General features: G+C 33.6%; 2 protein-coding genes across 2 annotated transcripts in view; one reads left to right on the top strand and one right to left on the bottom strand.

Moving 5' to 3' along the window:
• The first annotated feature begins 1,419 nt into the window (after window positions 1-1,419).
• Window positions 1,420-2,133, top strand: LOC145968459 (uncharacterized). Its single transcript, XM_083093966.1, has one exon. The coding sequence runs from the start codon at window positions 1,420-1,422 to the stop codon at window positions 2,131-2,133; it is 714 nt and encodes a 237-aa protein (XP_082950092.1).
• A 2,558-nt stretch (window positions 2,134-4,691) lies between these two features.
• The window catches only part of Fim (plastin-2 fimbrin), a 45,238-nt gene continuing 37,891 nt past the window's right edge, over window positions 4,692-12,038 (bottom strand). The window contains exons 3-4 of the mRNA XM_083101735.1: window positions 8,463-9,678; window positions 4,692-7,641 (exon numbers count right to left, since the gene is read on the bottom strand). Of these exons, the coding sequence (XP_082957861.1) occupies window positions 7,444-7,641; window positions 8,463-9,678 (1,414 nt within the window). The 3' untranslated portion in view covers window positions 4,692-7,443. The remainder of the gene's footprint in view (window positions 7,642-8,462; window positions 9,679-12,038) is intronic.

Consider the following 12,038-nt stretch of genomic DNA (forward strand, 5'->3'; position numbering starts at 1 on the left):
AAGCTGGTAAGAATAAAGTATTTTTATGTTTAAATCAAATATATTGATCTCGTTTGCATTGCCCTTTTTTACATTTCACGCCCATCTGTAAGTCCACTTCTTGTGGATTAGGATCGATCGCGATCGATTTTTGGCTTCTGCAATGTCGAATTGACATCGAGGCTCATTTTCGTGGGTTCTGGTTGAAATCGATGTGATTTTGACGTCGACGAGAGATCGATATTTCGGTCACTAAGACGTCGAATCGACATGAAATTTCGATGTCTTCGTTTGACGTCGAATCAACGTCAAATCGACCTTCCATTTCTCACTGGGGATGTATATATATCATCCACATATCTACATTCCCATACAAAAAATAGGGATCATTAAATTTTAGCACAATTTTTTAACATCTTTCAATAACAATAAATCAGCGAAAAATCATCGTATTAAGATGAAATAAAACTCAAATTAAAGCTTGAACATTTCTTTTAAAAAGCAAAAACACAAATTTGAGTTACAAAAAATATTTAAAAATGACGGACGTTGAAGACAGATTTTGAGAAATGAGAAACAAATTTCTTTTAACTGGTACAAAAATTTTACAAAAATTTTTGTTTCTTGATACAAAAATAGGTTTCTAAAAAAGCTCATTTGTTTCCTAATAAATTCATATTTTAATCAATTTTCTACGATCTTTTTTGATAAAATTATATCTCGTTTTGAGAAAAGATTTAAATCTGACCGTTTATCTCTATGTGAAGTATCGAGTTACACTTTAATTTCTTATTGAAAAAGTTTTTCAATAAGAAATTAATGAAAATTTGTTTCTGAATTGCAGATTTTATAAGGTTTCATTTTATAACATTTTCTTCAAAACGGTATGACTTTATAAAGAGGTCGTAGAAAATTTATTAAAATATGGATTTGTTAAGAAATGAATAAGCTTGAAAACATTTTTGTATCAGGGAGCCGATTTTCCTAAGCAATGCAGCAGTTTAAAAAAAATTTATTTTCTATTTCTCAAAATCTATCTTCAGCATTCGTCATTTTGTAAAACATTTTTTGTAACTCAAATTTGGTTTTTTTAGTTTTTAAGAGAACTGTTTAATTTGAGCTTTATTTCATATCAATACGGTGATTTTTGGCTGATTTGTTGCCATTAAAAGATGTTAAAATATTTTGCTAAAATTTAGTAGTCCGTTTTTTTTTGCGTGTGAGTGTATATTCACCAAGTAGCTATCAAAGATATCCAATGGATAAATAGAAATATTCATATACTTCCACGAGCTTCACGTCTCGCCGCTAGGTGGCGAAAAAGAAAACGCCTAACCCGAAAGTGAAATTCATCTAAGACAATAAGGCCGCGGCACGGATCCCACGAAAATCACGGCTTATCGGTCAAAGAGAGCGGACCAGACTTAATAAACTCTCCCCATGGAGTTCTCTGCACTGATGTACAGAGACATCTATGTGCAAGAAAAGGAGCTCCTGGGAAAACAGGTCAGACTGATCGGGAAAATAAGAAGGTCCATCCGGCTCCACTCCCGACGGTCGATGGTCGAAAGGTGGAACAACCACCTCTCGGACCCGAACACCACGGGTCAGAGATCCGTCGGAGCCATCCAGCTCTGTCTAGAAACATGGTTAGACAGGGCTCAGGGTGAGGTGACCTACCGTCTGACGCAGGTGCTATCCGGGCATGGTTGCTTCGGAGAATACTTGTGTCGGATAAGTAAGGAGCGCATCACTATGTGCCACTATTGCGGGAAAGGCAGAGACACGGCGCAACATACGTTGGCCAAATGTTCGGCTTGGAACGTTGAGCGCCATGCTCTGACCGACATCGCAGGGGAGGATCTCTCGCTTCCGGTCCTGATAGCAAGGACGGCCGGAAGCAAGGATAAATGCAAGGCGGTCGCCTCTTTCTGTAAGGCTGTTATGCTTCAGAAGGAGGCGGCCGAACGGATCAGGCGTCGGAAGGCGGTGTTACCCCTTGCTGATGGCGATGACGACGAGGAGGAGGAGAGTATGGTGGAGGGGACGAGCTCGCCCCCTGCCTCCTCTTCATCCTCTCCGCCCCCTCCTAGAAGAAGGAGAACAAGGACGGGAAATCGGGGCGGAGGGATCTCATCTCCCATGGGGAAATGATAATTAAGGGGAGGATGCAATAAACAGGGGAGAGTCATCCCCACCGGCGCATTCCTCCCCTCGTCTCTCCAGCCCCACCCGAACGGAATGGAACGGGAGCATGCTCTTCCTCTCGTCTTTCGACGTCTCTCGAAGTAAGAGGTTTTGAGTCCCTGTGTGAGGGGCCAGGAGGAGGTGCGGGCTCCCCGAGTGGGGGGCCAGAAAGGCTTATGAGGCCTGGCGGGAGTAGAGAGAGAGGGGAGGGGGGACAAAAAATTCCCCCTTTCTCATTCCAGGAGTGCGCAGAGCGCGATAGAGTACCTCATGGTTGGGGTACAAGCGCGAGTGCGTTGCTTCGGCTGTCCGGTCGCCCTGGGTGGGAACCCGGGTCGATCAGAAGTGGACCCTCGAGGAAAGCAGACAGACGGTGTGGCCCCGTCTGTCCACAACAGAGGTAGTAGGAGAGAGGGGAGGGCAATACAAAGCCCTCCCCCGGGAAGGGGACTCGATGGCGAGTACCAAGTCGACAGGGTCCAAGCACGAAGGAAGTCACAGGCAGGGGCATCCGTAGTAGTGCGTATGCCGCGCGCCTACACACTCATCGTTCCTCTCCTCCCTAATCACCGTTTCGCCGCGCACTGCCATTATGTTACAGTGAGACCGCCTTCACCGCCACGCACTTCTAACCACGCGCATTGGCCGATCTTCTTTAATTAATTTTTCGTTAATTATTGCGAATATCGCAAAATAGTATAGGACCTTCCTTCTTAATTTGAACCAATCTACCTTCACACTTCGGGACTGCGAAAAATTTCCTGACACCCTGTATATATATTTATGTATATATATTTATATTTATATGTATGTATATATGTATATATAATTTGAAATTAATAAAAATTAGTTTTTATTTTGTCTATAGAAACGTGAAAAATACGTTTCCTTAACTATAGTTTTAAAAGCATTTCTATAGAAACGTTTCTTATTAATGCTTTACAGTTAAAAAATATTGGATACGTTTAAGAACCGTATAAAACGAACGTGTGCTACCTGGGTAACGTGTAAATTCCTTTTTTTGTCTATTTTCTTTTTGTTGTATAGTCGTGTCATTAAGTTATATATACTGTAAAAGGAACTGCAATATATTAAATTAAATCCTGAGCAAAATAAAAGGGCACTCTCTGCTTTATTTATTTTAACCTACAACAAATGATTTTAAACAATCAGGAGACACAGTAGCATCACAAGAATAATCATACTGTCTACTTGTATTAATAATAATAATAATAATAATAATAATAATAATAATAATAATAATAATAATAATAATAATAATAATAATAATAATATAATAATAATAATAAATTTATAATAATTTATATTATTATAATAATTTATAATATAATTTACATAATTAATTTATATTAATCTACAAATTTATAATTTGTATAATTATTTATTTATTATTATTATAAATTATTATTATAATTATTATTATTTATATAATTATTATTTATAATTATATAATTATTTTATAATAATTATTATTTTAATTATTACTATTTACTTGTCTTCAAAATATAACAATACTTTCCTGCGCATGCGCCAAAATAAAGTATCAATTTTCATTCATTTTGTATTTTAATCGTTAATTGTATTTAACCTAATCTTTTTTCTTATGATTTTATGACAATGAGATACAAATGGGCAATTATTAGATGTCAAAGCACAGTTAATGAAGATAAAAAGAAATTTTATTCTTTTTTTCTTCATTAACTGTGCTTTGGCATCCAATAATTGTACATTTGTATCTCATTGTCATAAAATCATAAGAAAAAAGATTAGGTTAAATACAATTAACGATTAAAATACAAAATGAATGAAAATTGATACTTTATTTTGGCGCATGCGCAGGAAAGATTACGTTATTACATAAAATGCGAGGACATTTTATATAAGCAAAATTTAGAGATTTAGAGATTATATATAGCAGTCTAGTAATATATAGATGTCTGTGAGCTCTAGATGTACTCTCTAAAAGTGAATCAGTGTATTATCACTGTAATCAGTGCTGTACTTATAACTGCTTGTAATCAGTGAGTATTTACTGTTTTTCAGTGATAATACACTAATTACAAGCAGTTATAAGTACAGCACTGATTACAGTGATAATACACTTATTCACTTTTAGAGAGTAGAGTATACGTCTTAGCCCTAGCCACTAGCCATGCAGATCGCGCGCCGATTGATCGATCTTTTTTAATTGATATCTCGAAATTTTACGTGGTTGCTTGTAAAATGTTATAAGAGACTTTTTAGTTCAGTTTAATTCAGTTTTAGAGATCTACTTGTGTATTTTCGGTGAAACATCTTACGTCAAACATCCTGTATATGTATGTATATGTATTATATATATGTACATATATATATATATATTTTTTTTTCAACATTTTTTGCAAGATATATTCGTTTAAAAAACTCTCACTGTAATTTATTAAAAGTAAAATTATTTTTCCAATAGTTTATTTTGCACCATTTCTAGTTTATTAATTAATAGTAAAGAGCAGTAAGCTATCATATAATGTATATAATAAATTTCTTTTATTTAAATTACATACACGTTAAATTATAACTATGGGATGGACGCATAATACGTTCATATCCACACACAATATACATAGTATACACTTGTATGTGTGTGGTGGCGCATGTATATGTGTATATATGAAATGCACGCAGTAATTCTAAATCCAAATTGTTATTCAATGATTGCAATACTTAACTCTAATTAGTCAAATTGCCCTCGAGAGAGTTTTCGAAGTTGAATACAAAAACATAATTAAATATATAACTCAATATTTCAAGTTTACATCTAATTAATTTTTCAGTTTCTTCTCTCAAGCAATTTTTCTTTTTCCTCTCAAGCAATGTTTCTTTCTTTACTAATATACGTTATATGAATACGTTGCAATCACGCGTTCGCACGCGTTCTGCTTACTCTTGGAATAATAATGCAATGATGTCTTAAGACAAGAAATTTACAATTAAGAGATTAATAAGGCTCACTAGAAATTTACACATTTGTATAGATAATAACAGTATCTATACAAATCTCGTTAACAGGCATTGCACTTAATTATATTCATTGCAAATAATTTTTTATATCATCTAATACATTGAATTAATATCTGAATATAATAATTAATCAATGATCTATTATTAAAGTCAATGATAATTATGCAAAGTATGTTGAAATTTTTCATAAACTTTCTTTAATTTATATCTTTTCCTCTTTTCTTTCCGTTATTAAAGATTTAATGCTTATTAAAAATGTTAATTATATGCAATATAATGAAATCTCTCTTTCCCTCTTCAAATTTTCTCAAAAGAATTTCAATCACTTTATATTTTAAAACTGAATCTCTGTTTTATACATAAGAATAATTTGTTTTTTAAAAACGATGGTGTGCATGGATATATGTGTGTGTGTGTGTGTGTGTGTGTGTGTGTGTGTGTGTGTGTGTGTGTAAGAGAGAGAGAGAAATGGAAGAAGAGTAATCTGCATTTTACCTTTTCTTATTTGCAAAAACAACCACGAATATTATTTTAATACTCATTATTGCATAAGTACGTTTCGATTTTGGAATTGATTATAAATATCATATAAATATCAAATCACACTTCAGTAGTAATAATGGCACGATTATAATAATTTCTATGTGTCAACATGATTACATTATTATTACATTATTATTATTTATTATCTGTCCATTTGCAACGCACATAATCTGGCGACTAATGGCGCACATAATCATCAACTGATATTTTTAAATAATACATTGTTTCTAATATATGTCATAGAAACTGTTACCGCGCTAGAGTAGCGTAGACAGATTTCAACGATGAAGTATCAAAAGCCTCCACTTTGTTAATTCAAAAATGGATTTTTGTTTAGAGTCAGACAAAGTGTATAAAAATTCGTCGATATTTTCATTTAATATGTATATAAAGTTTAATATGTATATGCATACGAAGAAATGTAAGATATTTGTTTGATGTGTAATTCATATAGCCATTGTATATTATGCTCGATATAAAATCCATTTACGATATTGATGCGCAAGAAACTGAATCAACAAGATGATTTTTAGACCCCGTATGATTTTTTGATAGATGCTGTGAAACACTGAGAGCGTGTAAAATAACAATTCGAACAGATCACAAGTTTCTTACATCTATACTATCAAATATACGTATACATTATGTTAAGTATATTTGTCTACACTCTGTATATATGAGTTTTTAAATTTCATAGTAAACTTCATTCACTCTATACATATGCAATATGCGCCAGATAATTTATTTACTTAAAATATATATACAAAATGTTCCTTAATTTTTTCAGCCAAATAAAAAATCAATTTTCAAGAGAAAATTTCTAAAGAAGTTATTATTTCTAATAATTTTTAAAATTTTGTATTTTCAATATATCTCGTTAATTAAACTTAGAACTTTTCTCAAAATCTTTTATCGTTAAAATTAATGTCTGAAATACCCTGTATATTCATCTTTTAAAATATTTCGGTATGCGTTGCAAGTATATCTCGATGATTTTTAGCATGTTTTATCTGCTCGTTTCTCAATAAAAGTGGTTCTTACAATGTAACAACAAATAATATATTGAGTGGAAACAAATGATATGATTACAAAAGATGATGAAAAAGAATCCCATAGCAGCAATCAATCATTATGTACCCGAAAAAAATACTTAAAGTTAAATAATGCCAATTCGAGACATAATTTGCACATTCTTTATAAAATACACTTTCTAGCATGAAAATATCGATGTACGGCATAAATCTTAAATATTTTAGTTGAAAAATTGTCGTATATTAATTTAAAAAATCCATTTATTTCAAACTTACTTCAAATTTCAATCGTTAATATTGTAGGTGAAAATCTTACTGCATTGTATATATATTTAAAGTATCACAATGCACTATTATATTGATATTTTATATACTTATGTGTTATGGAGTCAAGAAATATCTAAGTTTTACAATAAAATAATTTCCTTCGTCAAACATATGATTTGTGCTATAATCGCTCGCATTATTCGTTCAAACGGGAATCAAATAGGATTTCATCAGGATTCCCAAGTTCTTCTCTTCGTCGTCTTGTCAACTCTTCCTAGTAGTAATATTTCCTGCTCTCCTCAAGCTAACTTAAACTACGTATATACAAGTGTTACGCTCGTGGAAGAGGCGTGAAGCGATATGGCCGATTCGAAAGTTTCTGTATACAAAAGATGAGACAAAATCGGCGTCAACATTATTGGCTATCGTTCACATTATTCGGCTGATTTTTCACAGAGTCCATATTCGGAATATAATCCATGGCCATCAAGCAGGCGAATACCGTCATCACCATTTTCGGCTTCACTTCAGTGATATCTTCTGGCAGGGCATAGACGCGTGCTCCGCATTTCCGCGCTAAGGATATCGCATATTTAGCGTTGTCCAAATTCTCCTGCGCAGCGAAAGACAAAACGATAAATGTTAACAATTAATCAAATCAACAAGATTGAAGTGCTTCTCTTTTCTGCACAATTGATTGGCTTCAACCGCTTAGATTTTTAGAAAGATAGCGAGACAGAATTCGTTGAATGTTAATTATGACTAATAGATTAATGCCCGTGGGCGTAAAGACTTATATCCGCCGATTAGAAAAAGTGATTTGCAGGTACACGCTGATTTTAGACATGTTGATAAAATCAATATAAACAAACATTTCTGCCGATACGCGCATAACTCGGCTCGGAGTTGTTTATACAACTGTAGATTGTTATTGATCGAAGTGAGAATCCCTTCAAGATTGACTTAAATGGATTTCATTAATATGTATTACGATAGCATCTTATTGCGTTAAAAGAAAACTAGAAAATCGCGAATAAATATGTTTATTAATTTTTGAATGTTCTGTGAACATTTTTGAGATCGTGTAGTAATTTTGGATATATCACTGGACATATTTTCTTCTAGAGTTCTTCTATAGTTTTTAGAAAAGTTTTGATTAACTAATTTTTTAGTTTTTAACAAATTAAAATTCAATTGAAATTTATAAAACTGTTCTTTTTGTTATTTAAATTCTTTCAAACTATTATTAAGAAATCATCATTAATATATAATATTTTAATATTAATAATATGAATGTAACGCAAATAACTGACGCGAAAAATTGATCAGCTACGAAAATAATTATCATAATAGACTAAATAGTATGCTTGATATCCAGCAAATATTAATACGAGCTTTATGAATATTAAAAGGCTTTATCGACAGAATCCTTACCTTTTCAGTCCCACCTTCCTTAATCAGATCGTAGTTCACCGAGCCGGGTTTAATAGCATCGATAAGATCAAGAACAACCTTGCCGTCTGATATCGCATAATCTTGGAATCCCTTGATGCTGCTAATTTTTCCAGCCGTCTGAAGTTTAGAATTTACCCATTGGACGATTTCTTTTTCAACAGTGCTTCCTTGAGTACCAGCTAGAGACGTCAAGATCGATAGGGTATATGACCTCATCAATTGCCATATAAGAGCTAATGTCAGGGTTGCGTTTCCGTCATTGATGTCTTGTCCGGCGATACCCACCAACGAGAAGTTCATTTGTTTGCCCAGTTCGACGGCGTAATTGCAGTTTTCCAGCTTTTCCATAAACTTCCGGAGCTTCGTAAACTTTTTGTGCACTTTGTTCCAATTTACAGTACCTGGTTTAATAATATCATACAGCTGGAAAATAACCAAGCCATCAGCCAGATCTGAATAGAGCCAGTTGACATGAGGCATCACACCCATCGAGTTCATCCAATTTCTATAAGTTTTTTCTTCTCGCGTCTCCTCGAGAGATTCCAAACCCTCAATGTTGCTTTCTGGCTTGTCTAATCCGGGGTAATTGTTGAACATATTAGCAACGAAGGCTAAATTGAGCTTGTAGATACCGTTTACGACATCACTAGGAGTTACAAAGCTACGACAGCCTAGTTTAGCGGCTTGCTGAAGCATGATCTCTGCTCTGGACATATGGTTTGGTTCCATTAAGGCCTCCAAGGTGATGCCAGCCGAGTTAGGTGCAATTTGTTTGATAAGATAAGTATAAATCTCAGAATCTGTAATGTCAGATTGGAAATTGTTGCACCGTCTGGCGATGCCAGCATTTTCCAAATGATGATTCACCCATCTGAGAAGAATGGCCTCCGGAGATAGTTTTAGCAGATCTTCGATTCGTTCGCCATCTTGCAGAAGCGTCGCAAGACCAGGACAATTCTCGAGAGTAATCTGATTGAATAAGCCAATTCGGATGATCTGCCAGAGCAGTCCCAGCACTAAATGAGGTGAGCCTTTCGTGAGATCGTGAGCGTCAATGTTTACGATATTGCAGCCAATAGATTGAGCCGAGGACAACGCCAACGTTAAATTCTCGTGCTTCTTGTACAACGTTAAGTTTTTCTTGTTAATCGTGCGCTCATCAATAGTGTCCGGACAGGAATGATTGATTATTTTGCTGAAAAATAGGTGAAAAATTAATTTCAGCAATAGAATGTAATAAATAAATTGTACGATTATTTATCTACTAAAACAAATTAACAGAGAAAAATTTATAATTTCGATATCTTAATTTGCTTTAAATATTAAAATCTATATACAATAAAAGAAGAGCACTAGAAATTAGATGAATTCACAGATAAGAGAAATAGGCGAGGGATAGAAAAGAGAAGTAAGAAATACGAAAAAGAAAACTAGGAAAGTGGGAACAGAAAGAATAAATGATAATGAGATAATAAGAGATGTGATAAAGTTGTGCGAATGGATCATCTAATAGTGTGTACATAGATAAGAATCAAGCAAATGAAATTAGATGTAAAAAGAGAATGAATGAGAAAGAGAAGATGATAACGAAGAAATATATTGAAAAGAGAAGGGAAATATTAAAGAATTATTTAAAAAAAAAAGAGAAAGAATGGAAAAGAAAAAATAAACAGAAAAGAAAAACAAAAGTAGACATTTCAGAAGGATTAGAAATTGTTGAGATTTACTGACAGGAGGAAGAATGAAGAATATTGTAGAATTATTGAAAAAATTGAAAAAGGAATTAAAAGAAAACGATAGTAAAGTTAAAATGAAGTGGTAGAAGGAGACATGAAAAAAATGAAAGAAAAATTGAAGGAGAAAAAGAAAAGATGAAAGGAAAAAGAAATAAAAAATAAAATTTAAAAAATAAAAAAAATAAAACATTGAGTAATAGAAAAGAAAGAGAGAATATGAAAGAAATAAATATAAAAATAGAGAATAAAAAAAAGAGAAAAAAGAAACAAATGTACAGAAAATGAAATGTGAAAACAGACAGAATGAAAAAGATAGAGAAAATTAGAATGAAAGAAAGAGAAGAAAACAAAAGGAGATAAAGGGAGAAATAGGGAGAAAAACATATTAAAATTAATTAGAAAACTAGGAACAGTAGTATTGATAAAAAAAGTAAGAAAGAGATTGGAAGGACATGATATGGCAGGATAGTAATAAGACCCTGGAGTCCAGTCGGCGCGGGGAGGGGGATCCGTGTCGGCTAGCAACGGACCCCCGAGGAAGGCCACGCCACATCTGTCCGCAATAAAGAACGAGAAGGCGGGGAGGGTCGCACAATGCTGTCCCCCAGGAAGGAGACCCAGTGATAACAACCAAAGGATCACCGAGTCCCAAATGCGGAGGGGAGTCTACGGTCAAGGACCTGAAGTAATACCCTGTAAGTTCCAGGTCCTTGCCCGTCCCTCTGGAAGGCCACCTCGGGGGTTTTAGCGGGTACATCGGCGGGACCAACGTTAGGTTGCTGCTGGGACTCCCGCATAGCCTTCACCCGATTCTCCTAGGGTGAGGGTATCCATAAAGGATTTCCCTCGAGTTACCAAAAAAAAAGGATAGTAATAAGATTAAGAAAAAATAGAACAGAAAAAAATTGATAAAAAGAAAATGCTGAAAAGAAAAGAAAGAGTGATAGAAGATCTAATATGGAAAGAAAATACAAAGAAATGAAAATCGAGAAAAAAAGGGAAGATAAAAAAAATGAATGGAAAATACATTAGAAGAAAGTGATAGAGAAAATGGAGATAGGAGAGAAGAGAACCTTCGAGAAGGGTTTTGAGGATGAAATAAGAAAAAAAAAGAAAAAGTAGATGTACATGGAAATAGAAATAAAGATAGAAAAAAGAAAAGAGATACAAAGGGAAGGAAAAAGAATAAAGAGAAAAGAAGGGTAAGAGATGAAAGAGCAAACAAGAGGAAAAATAAGAGAAAGAGAGATAGGAAGACAGAAGAAAAGATAATTACAGGGGAGAAAGCAAGAGAAGATAGGTAACATTTTAGAATGTGACAGAGATGAAGAATAAAGATAAAGAATTGTGGAAGAGAATTGAAAAATAGAATGTAATGGCATTCAAGGAAACGTGGTTGGCTAAAAAAAATTGCTACAGATAAAGGACAAACTATCGAAAGAATAGAAATAAGAAGTACATATGCGATCAAAAAAAAATAAGAAACGAAGAGCAATATGTAGTAAGGATAAGATATAAAGGCATTAAAGGCAAAAAAGTGGAAATAATAGAAAAAGAAATAATGACTAATAGGATAAAAGTCGGAGAGAAAAAGTTGAGAACAGTAGGAGTGAGAGAGGACTTAGAGAAAAAATTAGAATGATTGAGGAAATAATTGGATGAAGGCAGTGAAAAGAAGTGAGAATAGTGATAGGAGAATATTTTAATATTAGAACAAGAGAAACTGGGTGTAAGGTAATTATAAAGGAAGAAGAAAAGAATATTCAAAAAAATGAAAAATCAAAAGATAGAAAAATAAATAAAAAGAAAAGCAGATTAA

This window comes from Camponotus vicinus, unplaced genomic scaffold, assembly GCF_025532165.1.
Source record: "Camponotus vicinus isolate PSW18456_S1 unplaced genomic scaffold, iyCamVici1.0 SCAF_1, whole genome shotgun sequence".
Classification (NCBI taxonomy): domain Eukaryota; kingdom Metazoa; phylum Arthropoda; class Insecta; order Hymenoptera; family Formicidae; genus Camponotus; species Camponotus vicinus.

Bases quoted from the DNA above. Each gene is read 5' to 3' on its own strand.
- LOC145968459 (XM_083093966.1), top strand. From the start codon at position 1,420: ATGGAGTTCTCTGCACTGATGTACAGAGACATCTATGTGCAAGAAAAG.